Genomic DNA, 17,939 nt, shown 5'->3' with positions numbered 1-17,939 from the left:
ATTTCTCTCTTTTATACTGCTTCATTCTAAAATAGATGCTTGAAGAGGTACCTGCAACATGATACTGTTTAGTGGTATTTTTTATTAAAAAAACCAATAGAAACAGGTCTAAAATTACACAGCCCAGCTCCAGTTGATGAGAATCTTCACCTTACTAATCATCCAGACCATGTCACTAATCACATCTGCTCAACAACTGAAGAAGCAACCCTAGAATTTAGCAGCTGCTGCAGAATTGAACAGTTCATACTACATTCCCAAGGGGAGGGCTGGCGGAAACTGCATTCCCACTGAGCCTAGGGAACCTTGAACAGGAAGATCAAGAAAGAGATAGGAACAAACAGCTGCTCAGCTCGCACTTAACATTCTTTGAAGCACTTGGAAATTCCTTCACCTAGTGCTTGGTGTTCCATAGTTTTGCATTGTTTTAAGCCCGTCTCTCACTATCCTGGGGCTGATGGAAGTTGCAGTTCAAAACATCTGGAAGGCATAGAGGCTGGTGAAGGCTTTAAGAACTGTATTTTCCTTTCCTGGAACCTGTTACACAAGAAGTTATACCCTTCTGTAAATGTAAACCATCCCAAACAAGAACTGTACACAGTATTTGCTCAAAGTCAAACTAACAAGGACTGCAATCTTCCACATGAACCTGTCTGACTGCTTAGATTCTACTGGTGCCAATGGAAAGTTTTTTTTAAAAAGTCTTGTAGTTGCAAATTGAGGGGGATCACAAGTGAGAAGGGGTGAAACTCCCCTCTCTACAAACTGGGATCTGATGACAATCACTCCCCTCCCCCCCACACATGAAATTAAAAGAAAACATGAGATTTAGCTACATGCTATGAATTAAGAGTAACATGTAGTTTGTCTGCTCGCTGGACTTTGCACAGGTTGCCCCTTCTATCTGCTTTCGACTAACTTGCTTAAGCCAATTTGCTTGATTGGTTTTTGGCTTAGCGTTGTGTCCAACTGCAACCACCAGGTATACTATATTGTTATCCTGTTGACTCACAACACAATGACCAACACACAAATACTGCTTTACATTTTGAGTTTGAATTTTTTGTGAGGAAGGAACTCTCTTGACATCAGTATTTTTTTGCAAAGGTAGTTGCTTACTCATAAAAAGGTTGATTTTGCAATTAATGTATATTTTGCAGTTAATGCAGAAACAAAACTGAACATTGAGATTTTGCAGCTCTGATATCACTTGCATAAATGATTCGTACATGATTAATTGCATGTTATTTTGAAATAATTATCTTGTTCTCTATTTTCTCTTGAAGCTCCAACTATGCTACCAATATTGACATGGACTGGAAATTTAACAAACCATCTACTCCATTTTCTCCAGTCCGATGTTACACCATTTCCTTTTTCCACACTAAACCAGTGATGGGCTACGTGGCCCTTCAGCTGTAGCTGAAATCTAGCAATCTAGATCTTGTATTTTTTTCCAGGTCTATCTTATTAACATAATTATTATATTATCCCAGTAAGAAATGCTAATACTGCACAAGCCTAAAAAGAAATATTACTGGTCATACAGCTCGGTTTCATGCAAACAACTGCGCAATTTAACAAATAGTTCCCTCACACGCTCTAAATTCCTGTTCCATCTCTCGTTTTCTGACTGGCTCTATAACCCAGATACAATGACTAACACTCCAACCAGCCTTGACACTAGGAATATACCCTTTCTGTAGAAGCACACCTGTCACCACTGCAAAAACATACCCTAGAACCTGTGCTGAGAATGTTACATGTGGATGAATGAAAAAAGAAGTGTTATTGTATGCTTGACCTTCAAACGTCAACATATCCATCTTGTAAAAATATCGCACATTTTCACGTCAACCAAGTGCTGTAACCTTCCCTGGGGAGATGTTCTGAGCTAAGCGATCATATCAGCTGAAAGCTGGCAGGTGCCATCATTGTGCTGCTTTATGGAAATCTACTAAGAATTGCCAGATTCCAAAATGTGTCATTTCACATAATGCAGTCCTGCACAAAACCATTCCATTAGTTCTCCGCTCTTTTTTCTCTCTCCAAGTGTTTCAACAACAAGAGCTGCTAAGCATAAAACATTAGCTTTTTCTATTGCTACTCTAGCAAGGCACAAAGAGCCATCTGAGAAATCTTTTGTCATAATGAAAATGGAACGGACGGTTTCAAATATTTGATCGTAATCCTAACTTGTGACAAGGAAGAGCTAAATTCCTGCAAATCGACATTAATGAACTGGTGCTTGCAGGCTGAATGTGTCGACTTTTGAAGGTCAAGAGCACAAACAGCCAGGCTTTCTATAAAACTGAAAAAGGGAAAGCAAGTAATACAGAAAAAATGGTGTCCAAAATTTCACATTGTGTTTAAATGCATAGTTTGCACTTGCATTTTTAAAACAGGAGCCACTAACTTTGGTGGGGGGGGGGGCGTGGTATGGGGTTAATGCCTTTGACACTATGATCCTGATTTTTAAAAAATGCCTCCTCCAATTGGCTGGGAAGGAGGTGTTAACTGGGGCCAACAACAGCTTCTCTTTTAGCACAAGGATATGTTGGGACAATTTTCATTAGGTTAGAAAGTTCAGCCTTTTCTCTAGCCCTACCACAGTCCCAATTATCACCACCTTGCTCCACATGGCTACTGTTGTTCTTCTTAAGGTGCAACTATAAGCCATGCATTTAATGTAATGGGAGGGATTCAACGTCACGCTAAGTTAAAGCCCCTTCACAGTGTGCCGGTTGCACAAGAGACATAGCTATCAACTTACAGATTTGAAAACAGCCTCGAAAATAAGGGATCAGCAGCCAAAATAAGGGATTTTGGCTTAGCTTATACAGAAACCCGCCACTTATGGAGCCATGCTGCTTTTGCTGCGACTGACTGTGTTTTGCAGGGGGTTGGACTAGATGATCCTAAGGGTCTACAACTCTGACCAAAAAAGAGTGGCAGACAAAACTGATGGATGACGTTGAGATGGCAAAGCTTACAGGCAGAATTAGAAACCAGGAAGAGGACCTCTTTAATAAAGAATGGGGAAAGTTTATAATTTATTTGAAAAGCTATTGTAAAGAGTTACATACATTGGTAGGATTGACAGAAAACCTGCAGTAAAAACTATGGATGGACAAATGATTTATAAAAATAGAGTTATGAAAGGGATGCAGAGGGGGAAATCACTACATTAAGATGCTGCACTGATTGGAGGGTATGCTAAGCAGCACATCGGGGCTGCCGGTGTCCTGGTGCGAGGAGTTCCATCGGCCCTTCCCCGCTTGAGAAAGAGGGAGGCAGGGAGAGAGACTCTCGCCCACACCGCCCATGAGCCACAGCAGCCGCTGAAGCGCCGCCCTTCTGCGTCCCTCTTCATCCCCTCCTCTTCCTCCTCCCTCAGGCCGCCTCCTCAGCAGCCGCTGCCACCTCTGGCTTCTCCTGGCAGCGCGACGGAAGTCTCGCAAGAGAGGGGCTGCCTGCCCGCCTGCCACTACCCATCTCCTCACGACGCGCCCCTGAGGGGGAAAAAGGAGAGACGGAGACGCGGCAGAGGACCCCGAGCTGCTGCTTGCCGGGCGAGCATGAAACCCAGGAAATTTAAGGGACAACATCAATCCGGGACAGCAGCGGGAAACGGCGCTGGGATAAGGGAGTTTCCCGCCAAATAAGGGACAGTTGACAGCTATGACAAGAGAAGGAACAGGAAGCCAGCGTGGTTTCCGTGACTGGTTGCACAACAGGTATGTTGCAGCCATGATACAACCTGTTGCACAGCCAGCTTCTGCTAGTACAACTGTTGCACTGGATTTCAGCCTGCAGACCCATTACTCTTACTCTAGTGCAACAGCTCTTGCGTTAGCAGTCACAGAACCAAGAATCTGGGCCGAAGTAGTTTCATCTTAAGTTCCATTGAACCTAAGTGTACAGTTCAGAAGCACTTTTCTATTAAAGCCCCACTGATATGAATGAGACAAAAAGAACACCTATTATAGGTGCTGCATTTGGAAACATGACAAGAAGGCTGCCAATCTAGCTTTCTTCCTTTCTATCTGCAGCAAGAGTTTTGACAAAGCCATCTGCTGGTGTGCATGTTACATCGTACCACAGTGAAAGGACCATACCAGATGCAGTTTGTCTGAAGGGACCATCTGGTTAGAGAATCTGAAAAACTTCAAAGGCCAGACACTTATAGACCTCCATCTTGTCAATAGATGAGGAAAAGTGATTATGAAGAAGAAGAAGAAGAAGAAGAAGAAGAAGAAGAGGAGGAGGAGTTTGGATTTGATATCCCGCCTTTCACTCCCCTGTGTCCACCACCAAATATAGGTTATCCCATAACTTAAATGCAGTTCTGTTGACCATGCTGAGACTTAATGCATTCTTTATTTAAAAGCAAAATGGAGCTCTGTAAGGCTTGTCTCTCTCAATCACACAGCTAAGTGGAGACAGAACCAATTTATGAGAGCACGATAAGCTAAATCCACAGTGACATTAAAATTCTGAGACACAATTAGTTAATCTTGTCTCATCGATCAGGCAGTAGATAGGAAAACTACTATCCGGATGTATGGCTCTTCAGAGGGAAAGCTCATTTGAAAGGAGAGAGGCGACTCCAACTAAGGAGAAAAGCCAATAATTGCATCAAGAAACAAGCTAGCAATAGCCACATCTGAGTTGCATGGACAACCCTTAAATGGAATATCCTCAATGTGGATTTTTTTGTTTGTTTACATATGTGCTTTTTTATGCCCAGAGCACATATTAAAGTTGCTGCCCATTTTTGGTTTTGGATCCCAGGTAAATTTACTTGGAAGGCTGGCGGTTCCATTTCAATCAATGGGATCTTTACATGTAAATATTACAAGGTCCTTCAGCAAAGCTACAGAAATGCTTCCATATTTGGCATTACACTTCATTTGACCCAATTAGGAAATTAACATTTCAAAACATTACAACACAGGCATGTTAATACTTAGTAGGTGATTTGAATATGTGTATGCAAGTGATTTCCTAAGCTACTCATTAATGACCATCCTCACACTGATACGATATGTGAGGACTAGCCTTACCCATAAAGGTAAAGGGACCCCTGACCATTAGGTCCAGTCGTGGCCGACTCTGGGGTTGCGGCGCTCATCTCGCTTTACTGGCCAAGGGAGCCGGCGTCCAGCTTCCGGGTCATGTGGCCAGCATGACTAAGCTGCTTCTGGCGAACCAGAGCAGCACACGGAAACGTCATTTACCTTCCCGCCAGAGTGGTACCTATTTATCTACTTGCACTTTGACGTGCTTTCGGACTGCTAGGTTGGCAGGAGCAGGGACTGAGCAACGGGAGCTCACCCCGTCACGGGGATTCGAACCGCCGACCTTCTGATCGGCAAGTCCTAGGCTCTGTGGTTTAACCCACAGCGCCACCCACGTCCCTAGCCTTACCCATACCCCTGTGTAATAAAGGAGATGGCAGCAAAAACCATTCTGAAGCTTGGATATTGAATGAAAAGATTAATGGGGTAACCTTTAGAGAGATCTAGCGTAGAGCTAGTTCTGTCTTTGAATCAGATGAAAGTGAAATACATTCATCATGTGAAACGACCTGACATTTTACAGTACTAGCAATTTTGACAACATTGCCGCTTGTATGAATGGCATATTTTAAAACCATAACTGATTTTATCTATAAATAAGGGAAGAAAGAGAAATAATCTCTCACCTTTTAGCTGCAGCTAAAGCTAAATATTGGAAACAAAAAACAAGATACCACAAGTACCTATTTCTTACTAAACGATTGGGATCCTGCTAGTGCAGTTTCTAAATTCATTATTCAATTTAGAGATGTATCTACAAGAGATTTAGGCTCCAAGCTTACACCCATGTACCTGGGAGTAAATCAATATGGTCTGACTGTGATGTCAGGTTCATGAGGAAGATACTATTCTTTGAAAGAAAATATTAAAGATTACAAGTGAGATCAAAGGTTATGCTAGTTGATGCAATGGGATTTTCCTTTCTGCCTCTAATTCCACCTTCCCTCCAAATCTGCTTGAGGGCTCTCCAACTTTCCATTGCAGAGGGTCTGAGGGAGAGAAGGGAGGGAAAGTCCCATTGCTGAAGTGTCTGTCACACAAACAGAATACAATTACTGCATGCCACCCATTCTATTATATCAGGAAAGTCTAGTTAGACAAGACTATTGTAACACCGTGTCGAATTCAACTTAACAGTTGCACTACCACCCAGCACAATGGGACTTCCCCACCCCCCACTACCACCCTCCCAAATTGACTTGGGGGGGGGGGAGAGGTTCAGGAGAACCCCCAGAACAATGTGCAGGGGCAACAGGGAGGATGTTAAAGTGACAGAACAATTGTAATAACATGACATGGAATTCTACCCACTGCTTCCAGGTGTAAAGCAACACAAAACTGCCATTTCTCTTCACTGATATAAATCAGGATCTCTTATAAATGCAAAATAGTCACAGAATTAGTGTATAGTTTTCACAGATTACAGGTTTCGATTTTTAATTTTTTAAAGAATTTCTACTTTCCATGCTCTAGCCCCATTAACTCGAAGCAAAACCTGTAATCTAATAAACTCAATCGATATTGCTGGATCTTTTGCTCCGTGCAAGATGCCTGTCATACTGTATAAGCCATTTCACTAAGGAGAAGAGCTAAGGAATCAGTCAAGTGTTGAAGGGCTTCTCTGTAACAAATCCCAAAAGGGCAATGCTGAAGGCCAGCACAAAAATGGATCATGGGCTATTCTCTGGCATGAGAGCAGACATACATCTGCTAGTCAAATAGTAATTCTCACCCCTGTGAAAAAGCCAAACATTTAACTGCATAAACGGACTGCATGAACTTCAGCAGCTCTTGAACTAAAATGTAGCTGAGAAACTAATTTTGATGGTGGGTAATGTGCCTAAGAACACTCACAAGCATGCCCACTAACTAAACTTTCATCAAATTGCTCCATGAAGTCAAGCAAGCAATGCTTTCAACAATATCATTACATTCCTAAAGTTCATCTTCTTCTATAAAAGTTATCCACCATCTCACCATTCTGCACTGCTGCGCTACAGTCACAGCATGGACCTAGCAGCCTATGACCTATAGACATTCCATGGAAGCATCAAGTGGGGGTGTCTTCCTTTTCCAAAGATGCTTCCCAGTTGTGCGCCACAACCTGAGTTTCAGGGACTTGCTGTTGAGTCAAGAACCTGGACACAACCAGAAGCTGATCATTGAACCACACTAGAAAAGGAACCTCTATAGCGATGGAAGAGGGGAAAGGTATATTCCTTTCAATCTTTTGGTGATTGATGAGCAAGACAAAAGAATGAGGCGAGCGGGGCATAACTATTTTGTAAGTAGAGGATCACTGGAGAGTAGCCCCATTTCCACACATATGATTTTTATTCTTGATAACTTACTACTCTCCAAATCATCTAACCCACAAGACAACTGACTCCTCCAGGCATCAACTTACATCCACTACTTTCCATTTCACATTTTCTAGAAGCTGAAAAACAAAGCAACGTGAGAGATGAAATAATGTGAACTAAGACCATGGCAAGCAAAAGTCTTACAATTTATTGCACATAAAACTGCAGCAATTAATCTCACAACAAGCCTACTTGTCAAATTAGGCTGAAAAGATTGCAACTTGTTCAAGGCAATTCATTGCACTCCATAGCTGAATGGGGCTTGGAATCTAGTTTCCCCATGTCCAAGCCCTGGGACATTGTCTAATGCAGGGGTAGGCAACCTAAGGCCCATGGGCCGGATGCGGCCCAATCGCCTTCTCAATCTGGCCTGCGGACGGTCCAGAAATCAGTGTGTTTTTACATGAGTAGAATGTGTCCTTTTATTTAAAATGCATCTCTGGGTTATTTGTGGGACAGAGGAATTCATTCATTTCCCCCCCCAAAATATAGTCCGGTCCACCACGTGGTCTGAAGAATGGTAGACCAGCCCACAGCTGAAAAAGGTTGCTGACCCCTGATCTAATGCATCATGGCTATGAAAGTACTTCTTAGAACTCCATACAGAGAAATGTGCATCCCTCTTAATGGGAGAGAAACAAGATCTTAAGTGCTAACAAAACAAAACTAATCTTGACAAAGTCTTTTCAAAATCTACATAACCATTAACAGTTCCTGAGTTTCTTTTCACTCTCAATATAAACCTTTAGCCCTAAACACATTCTCTTTGAAGCAAATGCCAAGGGAGATCACTAGGGCAAACTTCCAAGTAAATTGTTCAATGACTGAGGAGGTCAATGAATTTCCCATTTGTCACCTTGCTACACCTTTCCCAAGTCAGAGCCTGAAGCTTTTGTTACATTAGAATCAATGTGGGACTGTTTCTCAGTTTCCTCGGTATAAACCTTAGGAATGGTGTGATGCCATGCTCATGGGCTTCCAGTTTATTAGGGAGAAGGTAAGCAGAGCCACTGCAGAAATCTGATGGAGATCCATCTGCACCACAGCATAAGCAACACGTGTGCTCGTTTCAACAGACAGCTCTGAAGGTAAATCTGAAAGGAAGCTGGAAATGCCACACTGCATTGTGAGTTGTCACTCACAATATATTAAGTTACATAGTACCAACACAATCAGAAGATAAGAGGACAGGAGCCCTAAGCTACATGAAGATGCTGGAGGTGTAAACTCCATCGTTTCAAGATGACCAGGACAATGAGAAAGGCTGCTTCTCAGTGCATTTGCTCATTCTGGGGAGGTAACCTTTTCACTGGACCCACATGGAGCCCAGTTCCACGAACTTCCCCATAGAATTTCAGAAAACAAACTGTAACTCCTGCCCTTTCTTCGAACAAAGAAAAAAGCAAAAGGAAAAAAGCAAACCTAGCATAGAGATTCACCCTAGAAAGAGATACTATATTTCCATACAATTTTCTTTGCTGCGTTAGTCACACAGTTGTTCTTTCTGTGTCAAGGAGTGTTACGATTTCTCATGGCATACAAACCACAATATTGACTGGGGTAATAAAATCCTCCCCAAAACTCACATATCCATTCCTATAGATTGTGTTGGTGGAATGCATCCATTTGGGTGCTGCAGGACCATATTGACCAATGTCTGTGACATCACTGCCAGTAAGAAACAGTTCCCCACGATTTTGTTTTGTTATTTCTGATAATACTATGTAAGTTAAATGTTCCCCACTATGGAAAGGGCATATCCATGTGGATTCTACATACATAGAAAAAACGCTGTGAAAATCCTTTAAAAAAAAAAAAGTTTTGAAAAATACATTGAATTTGGCATAGCTTACAGTTCCCATCTAGTGTCACATTTGTACAACACATTCAAAATGTTTTATTTGCAGCTGTATAGCTGAGTCCCCAGTCTGAACACACACTAATCACAATCATATACTCAGATAAACACATGCCAGAAAGGTTAGCCCTTCTTGCAATAATATTCTACCATTTCTTCCATTTTAATTGCCACTTTGTAACACAGGTACAAAACTATTATTGCCACACACATATCACACCATGACATTCCACTTTGGTTTAGTCAGTTGCACCAATCGTGTTACAATGCAAGGAAAGGTGATCAAATTCAGTCACCAGTTTTGGTAATAGGGAGATAGTGCAAGTTTTGTGCTTGTGATTTTTTTTAGAGTCAAGACTAGTATAGTTATCACTTACAGTTTATTTATATGCATGATTTATTTTAAGCTGCTTTGAGTGGGAAATGGCAGAATGCTCTAAACAAATAAATCCTCAGCCTAATGCATTCTGTGGAGGTAGGATATAGAGCTAAAATGACCTGAAAGACTATTGAGAGTTAAGTCTGAAATGCGACTGAGGAATGCCTTTACAAAAACAGGAATGCCACAAGGCAATTGGTCCATATGCAAAGGGATTTTTAGAAAAGGCAGACACCAGGAACACTTGAGAACTAACACGGTTAGGGTTTTCTTTTATAATCACAGCTAGGTTATAACCTCTATAGACTAAAAATAAAAGGAAAGCTGGAATTAAGGCAAATATACAAACCTCAAAATGCATATATGACATACACACAATCCAGCCAGAGTTTAACACCTTTAAGGCCCACTGATATCTATGTAAAAAGTTAAGCAAAAGTTTAAATGGTTCCTACCTGAAACTGAAACTAACTAGAAATGCTAGATTCTGCCTCAATCCTTCTCCAGATTAACTGCACAGGGAGGTAGTGAGAACATTGTGTCTCAGAGATTTTCTTGCTGGTTTGTTTAGGAGTAAATACCACTAGTCTACACACTATGCAATTTAATTATTGCTTTTCCAAAATGCAACACTTAAAAGAAAAAAAATCCCTGGTGTTATTACATAAGCTATAGCTTGCTCAGTGGAAAAGCGGGGCAGGGGAGTGTTTGTGGAGAAGGATATATGCAGTTAAAGCTCACAGAAAAAATTCACGAAGTATTTGACAATACTCACCTAAGCACCTATATGGAACTACAATGTGAGGGTGACTTCTGCATTGTTTCCATCCCCGCTTGCACCAGTTCTGGATTGTTACAGGTTGATTGGCTTCAACAACATTGGTAATTTGCAGTTCAGGGTAAACCTATTAATCAAAATGCAAAGAGCACAGTTAATTGAAATAAGAGACACATTATTATTATTATTTACAGGGATGCATATTTATTTAGAATAGAATGCTGAAAAACATTTCCTAACTTAGTTCCTAAGTGCAAACACTGCCTAAAATTTTGGAACCTTTTTTTCTTGATTATTTTCAAGGGAAGATTAGATAAAAATTCATTCAGGAGGCACTGAATGCAGGAAATGAATGAATAAATGCATATTTGGAGCTGGGGGTGGCATAGTTTTGTTTTGTTAACATATTTTTATTAAAAATTCATTGGTTTACAAAAGCATATGTGCAACGTCTCTTTTTTCAAGTTACATTTTCTACAGATCAATTTCATTTGTTGAGACATTAGTGTTACATTAAGAAGTAAAGGGGGGAAGAGGTGGAGGGGGGCATTATTACTGGGGTTTGTGCAAACTTATTAACATTCTAGTACACGCCAGCCTACCCACAGTGCATTTTACAAGCAGGAAGTTGTGGAGTTATGTTTGCAGGGGCGATTTTCCTGTACTTGTTTCTAAACACAGGGGCAGTCATTTTATTGAATTTACATACAATTTACATGCAACCGCCTCAATTAAATGTTAATTTATGGCTAAATAAATTTTGTCCCCAGATTTAGATACCTAATTCCTTGTACCATCTTGTTGTAATAACCATGTCCATACATTAATGATAATTTCTTGTAGTTTTCTATAAGAATGATCCATTATGTTTACAGCTTGTGCGTTCACAAAAGTCCAATAAATATATTTCCAAAACCACAAAGGCAGTCAGTGGTGTTTCACATATCCAAGGAAAGCAATGTTATTCACAGCAGAATCAATTCATCTTCCCCCACAATCAAAATTATTAACCAGCGTAATACATCTCTTCCTTTCTTCATCCCATGTTTTGGCTTAATAACTACAAAAATAAGAAACTCTCCAGTGGGACTAGCAAACAAGAAGGCAGAAGCCATGTGGATGCGGTAGGGTCACATAGGAGGAACCAACATGAGCATCAGAAGTCAGGCTGGGAGCCCAACCTTCATATGCATATCCAAGATATTTATTCTGTGAACCGCCCTGAGACCTCTGGGTATAGGGCGGTATATAAATTCAATAAACAACAACAATAACAGCGGACCACCATATCAAATCCCAAAGAACTGGGCTGTAGGAGTTGCTTATCAAGTGGTTGGTTACAAACACATCACAATTAATCACCACTCAATAAAGAGTAGTATGCCCTCACCTACTGTGTTATAGGCACTGGATTGAAGGTGAACTTTGATGATAGAGATTACATACTGTCCATCTGTTTCAGTGGCCAAGGAATGGTTTTAAAGGACTCGCAATCTATACAAAATACTTCAGGGGAAAAATGTTTCCCCTGATTTTGTGCACAAAATGAACAGGTTTTGTTAGAAGGAAGATTACTGGGAACAATAATTAAAAAAAAAAAGAATTTCTTACCAAAAATTTGAAGAATGTTTGTAAGATACAGCTAGTGAAAAATACAGCATGCCAGCTGCTGACAGAAGTGAATTATGGAGCCTGAATTTGCTTCTTTGTAGTGTTCCAAGCACAATTCAAGTGGCTGCTATTAATCTGTGAAGCCCTAAATTGCTTGGTCTCCACACACCTTCCGTGTACTTAATTTCTGAAATGGGAAATGCCCAATTCTATTTTTTCAGCATATGCTTTATTACAGTTCCTTCTCCTATTACTCATTTTCCATACACAACAATGTATCATCAATCACACAGACGCACCTACTTTAAGATGCAGTAAAATATATGCATTCTGCCATTTTTATTTGCACGGCTTGGGGAGGAGGGGGTTACCCGAGATCTCATAAAGAACCAGCGTTGTGTGCTTAAATGTATTTTCCACTCTGTATACATATAGCTGACTTTGGCTATTAGAATTAAATTTCCCTCCTCCCATGTCACCTTTTACCATTGACTGATGTAGAAAAACAAAACAAAGACAGGCTCCATGTTGCAGATTGAACAAAACAGATGAAGGGAATATATTCCATTTCCCTGTAAATCACAGGTCTACCTGCTGTATGCTGTTGAAGTAGCCTTTTCCCACCATCCACTGAATTTACCCTGTGAATCTGTGCCATAGATTTTCTATTTCCATGCTACACAAGAAGTTTGGATTAGAATTAGAATCTGCTCTCCATCCCATAAATGTTCAGAGAGCAGATTCTAATTCTAATCCAAACTTCTTGTGTAGCATGGAAATAGACAATCTATGGCACCGATTCACAGGGTAAATCATTCAATATATTATAACTAAGGCAGGGTTAAACTCCCCACAGAAGAAGTAGTTGTTGTTTTTAATGTGTGCCTATGTGTGTGTGTGTTTGCCATACACTCCACAACTCTAAAATCTAGCTTGGGTAGCTAGTCAAGCAAGTCAATTATTCCACAGCAGCAGGATCATTTTTTGTATATTCTAGATACAACTCATCTCCCAGATGTTGAAGCAGCTGTTGTGATTTCGAAAAAAATAAAATTCTCTCTGAGGTGCAATCTCTTAAGAGCAGCATAGGGGATGCATTTTCCTACAGCAGACAGTAAAGTGCTTGAAAGATTACTACTCCGTTAAGAAATCCCTGTAGACTACTGATGCACTGCTTGGTTCTAGCATTCACCATTTAAACTAGCATGAATCAGAAGTCTGTATGATGTAATATTACTGAAACACATGATGTCATGGCAGCACTTTAAAAAAAATCCTGTTCACAAATAGTAAGGTCCATCATGAGAAGGTTTAGCTGCCAGTTTTAAAAGCTGTGTGATAATACTAAGGAAACAAGAGTGCATATTCCAGAAGATCTTAAACCTAGGTGAGAGAAGGCTGTGAGCACACAGACTCCCTCCATCTTGCATGAAAATTCCCCTGCTATCCTGAATTCCTAACCATGGTTATGCTGGCACCAGTATTAAAGACAACAGATGAGAGGCAGGTAGAAGCCACATGCATGAGGAGGAGGAAATGGGATATGACCCTGAGGCTCATTTCCTCCAACACAAATAATTCTAAATTAATGAATTAAAATAGAACCTGAGTCAAGATGACCATAACTGGGAAAATCAGAGGTCAACACAACTAGAAGTAAACCTTATCTATGTCACCTACAGTATATATTCTTTGCCTTGTGCTGGCAAGCGGGATTATTCCTGCATCTTACATGGGTCACTTGATGCAGCTACACCAGGGATGGGGAACAGGACCTCCCACCTGTCAATCCCCTAACATTGCAATGACACCCATGCTGAGGAAACAGCCAGAAGCAATTTAATGCTCCCAACCGGTCCTTGGCAGATGAGTTGCCACCTGCCCCACACTCAATGTCACACAGGTAGGCATGGTTTGGGGGGAATGGCCTCATGGGTGGAATTAGGACCTAATTAGGAAGTAGGTTCTCCATCCCTGAGCTACATATGACTATATACAAGGCTCTCTTTGCATGTATTGAAAAGTGGCAGTTCAATGAATAAAGGTCTCTTCCAGCCAGCCAGCCAGCCTTGAGGTTCTTAGGACAACAGCATCTCCTACAGAAAGCAACAGAACATTCTACTCCATCATGTCTATCTTGTGAGTTTGGAACAGGCTTAATTTTCTGCCTGTACTACCTTCTTGTCTTATTACGTGACCAAAGTATTTTATCAAGGTCATTTTAAAAAACAATATTTTCTTTATTAACTTAACATTTTTGGCCCACACAGTCTCCCATCACCTGATGCATACTGAGATCATACTGTCCTGCCATCTCTGTAGGCACAACCATCTTATTTCACTCTATTAAAGCAAGTGAAGACAGTGCTTCCTCATCTTCCATCTTGACTTGAGCACAGAATGTCAAGTGGCAGATATTTAACATATATCCCTTATTTAGTGTTGAAAGTCCACCCCTCATCTAGCTTAAAATGGCTGCATGATGGGTTTTTCACTATGTATTACAACAATGCCACCCACAAATATCCTTGGCAGACACAGAGGCTATCCAAGGAACAAAAGGGATCAGTGTGGTAAGCAACACTGTTTAACAGAAGTGGAATGACAGCGTCACAACAGAGATATTGTTCTCATGAGTGACCACATCACAGCCATAACATGTTGAATATGAATAGGGCTGGATGATATTAGGTTTTCAACATCGTGGTATATCACCAGCCAAACTGTTTGGCGATATCCTGTGATGTTGAAAAGAGCTGCATTGGTCCCAGCCTGTGAAGCCCTGGGTGAGACTGCTTCAGCTCTCATCGCACAGGAGCTGAGGTGTTTTCACCCCAGTGCCTTGCAGGTGAGGGGTGCGAAGGCTCCCACCCGCTAGCTGAACTAGCCCTCCACTCCCCAAGATGGAGGCAGCCCTGTGACAGAGCCTGACACACTCTGTTTGCAAGGCTCCTTTCACCAGCAAGGTATGAGGGTGGACAAGCGGCTTCCTTTTCTTGGGAGAAAGAGGCCGCTTGCTCTCCCTCGCATGCCCAAAGATGGAGGTAGCACCGTTCCGGAGTCAGGGCTCCCTTCGCCTTCGCTGGCACAGTCCTCTCAGCCAGGGAGCACAAAGACCACAACCCCCCGCAAGACTCTCCCCGCTGAGCCTCCTGCTCCCCAGCTGAGGGAGCCCAAATCCTTCTCCTGCTTGCATGCTGTCAGGGGGATTGGGGCTTCTCAGCTGGGGAGCACAAAGCCCTCCCCTCTGCTGAGGGAGCCCGGATCCAGATCCTGCTCGGATGCAAGCGGGAGAAGGATTGAAGCTTCCTCAGCCAAGAGCGGTTACAATTGAACGGAGCCCCCACCATGCCGCTGGTTCATGCGAGCTGGTGGAGGGTTGGGGGCTCCATAAAACTGCTTGGCTGAGACGAGCCAAGCACTTTAAAGAAAAGGAGAGAGGAAAAAGCTGTATCGGTACCTGGCCGACGCAGCTTGATTCTCCCTCTGCATGAGGGGCAGACAGCAATGGCGGTTTCACTCAGCAGTATATCGCTGGTGAAAATGCAGTGGCTCTGAGTCCCTCTGCCCCCACCTGCAGTTTGTTTTTCCCTCACTGCACTGGGGAGACACAGGAGCAGTGGCAGTTTCACTAGCAATATACCGCTGAATGAAATCACCATTGCGGTCTGCCCCTCATACCAGTCCTGGGTGATATATCAATATATCACCCAGGCCTAAATACGAGTGGCGATCATAGCTTCATGGGTAATTTTTGAGGGGCCACATGTCAGCGGTGAGCAGGCCCAAAGCTACTCAACCTCACCTCCATTCACCCTCATACACCCATGCCACTTTCACATATACAACCGCACACACTGGCATGGCCTTTAAAAAACTCTGTGTTCTTTCAGGATGTTCTTAGTCCCTTATGCATTTTATTCCTAGTTTCCCCCACCTCAAACTCGGGCCTTTTCTCCTGGGAAAGAGTGATAAAAAATGGTAGTGGAGATTCATAAAAATAGAATTGCTACAAGCAAGCAGTTTTTGCAATAACAGCAGTCACCACTGCTTGAATTCTGAAAATTCAACATCTTCCCTCTCGTATTTCTAAGTCTCCGCCGATGAAGGCTTAGTTAAAAGAACAGTAAATGGAAATAAAACAACCAAACACAAATTCGTAACATCTCAAGGTTTTCGTGGAGCAGGCTTATGATTCCTACATATCTGTAATTTGGATTGCCAGTGCTTTTTATTGCCCCAATAAATTGGCTGGTAAGCGCAGCTGCAAAGAGGCGGCTTTTTTCAGACACTTCCCAAATGTTAAGAAAATTGCTCATGAAAACATCATCCAGGGCACTTCTTCAAAGACACTCAGATTGCAGAAACTTCAACCAGAGCTTGAAGGGAAAGTTCTCTGCAGACAGAAAGGCTTGTAGTTAAAAAGGAGAAAACCACAAGCTCTATTCTGGTATTCAAATCTCCTCACATGTAAACACAAAGGAGAAGCAAGGCTGTGCGGCCAAACCCCACCCCCTCCAACAGTTTAGAGCCCTCCAGGAAGGTGACAGTGACTGTCTGAAGGAGAGAGCCTCCTCTTCTGGAGGCTTCTCACACAATTAAGAAGACTGCACAGTTAGGGTCCTGTACTTTTTAAGTCCTTCATCAAAGAAATGAGATGCATTTCATGGGCCTGAAGTTTCTTCATATGAGTTCTAGGGACAAGTTCATATATGCAAACTCCTGATCATAAACACCAGAACATCAGCTTAAACTGGACCCTGAGGCTACACCCAGAGACAGCCTTCAGCAATTTCCAGGGCTGCACTTCAGCTAGTCTGCTTTATCATCTCTACACTGGTTCACACCAATATTTCTCCTTTCAGAAGTGTGCCTATTGCGATACTGTGAGGAAATGAGACTTTTGGCGGTCTGAGAACTCAAATAAGCAGGAGTAAGACAGCAAATACCTTGTTCTGATTGTCTTTACCTTGCAGGTTTTCCTCAGAGTGCAACACAAAGATCACAAATTCTGCCTTGTTTAAGAGATGGCCACACACAGGCACTTCCAAGCCTGAGCTCCCTCTCTATGAAAGGTTCCAAAGTCCCAGCTTTGTTTTGTCACTTCCTTCTTAATTTAGAGATTCCATGAGCCCTCTTCATATGCAAATCACTTGAAAGGGGGATCACACAATTACTGGGAAAGCCTCTGTGATGCATCTGCATTGAGAATGCCAGCAGAACATTTCCCCTCCCAGTAATTGCATGAAGGGAGCTATAGTCACTTGGCACTCCCTAGTATTCCAGTAGGACAGCACAGAAGTGGGTCCAAATCTATTACGGCTTTATAGAAACCACTGGTGAATTGAAAGAAAGATAAGCACAGCAGAATTGCAAATTATAAGGATGTTGGCAAGCTAATCTATCTAACCATAAGTGCTTCTCACTGGAGGAATTTTAACAGGTACCCCAAATGCTCTCAGCAAATCCTCGCCCACATGGGGATTGCACAAACCCAGTGTTGACCCTCATCACTCAAACTAGCTTACGTGGCTTTAACAGTAAGTATTGAAAGTGGAAAGGATTTTACTCTAGGTGGTGGTTGGAAGCCAATCTAAAAAGGGCTTATGTAATGAAGACAGGCTCAAGAGCAGGGGTCAGCAACCTTTTTCAACCGTGGGCTGGTCCACTGTCCCTCAGACCATGTAGTGGGCCGGACTATTTTTTTTTGGGGGGGGGGGGAGGGAATGAACAAATTCCTATGCCCCACAAATAACCCAGAGATGCATTTTAAATATAAATATAACCGCATCCGGTTGCCTACCCCGCTCAAGAGTCAACCACATTGCCTATGGCCCAACTCAAGTGGGAGTGATACTCTGGGTAGAGT

At 42.1% G+C, this 17,939-nt stretch overlaps 1 protein-coding gene across 4 annotated transcripts in view; it reads right to left on the bottom strand.

The window, feature by feature from the left end:
- Positions 1-17,939, bottom strand: part of APP (amyloid beta precursor protein) — a 147,127-nt gene that overhangs the window by 76,307 nt on the left and 52,881 nt on the right. For all 4 annotated transcript variants that reach the window (XM_083736579.1, XM_083736580.1, XM_083736581.1 and 1 more), the window contains exon 3: positions 10,457-10,586. In XM_083736579.1, coding sequence (XP_083592705.1) covers positions 10,457-10,586 — 130 coding nt within the window. The remainder of the gene's footprint in view (positions 1-10,456; positions 10,587-17,939) is intronic.

This window comes from Podarcis gaigeae (genome assembly GCF_964106915.1).
Source record: "Podarcis gaigeae genome assembly, chromosome: 4".
NCBI lineage: Eukaryota > Metazoa > Chordata > Lepidosauria > Squamata > Lacertidae > Podarcis > Podarcis gaigeae.
Note: the sequence above shows the minus strand (reverse complement) of the source record. Positions and strands in the feature narration are given on the sequence as shown.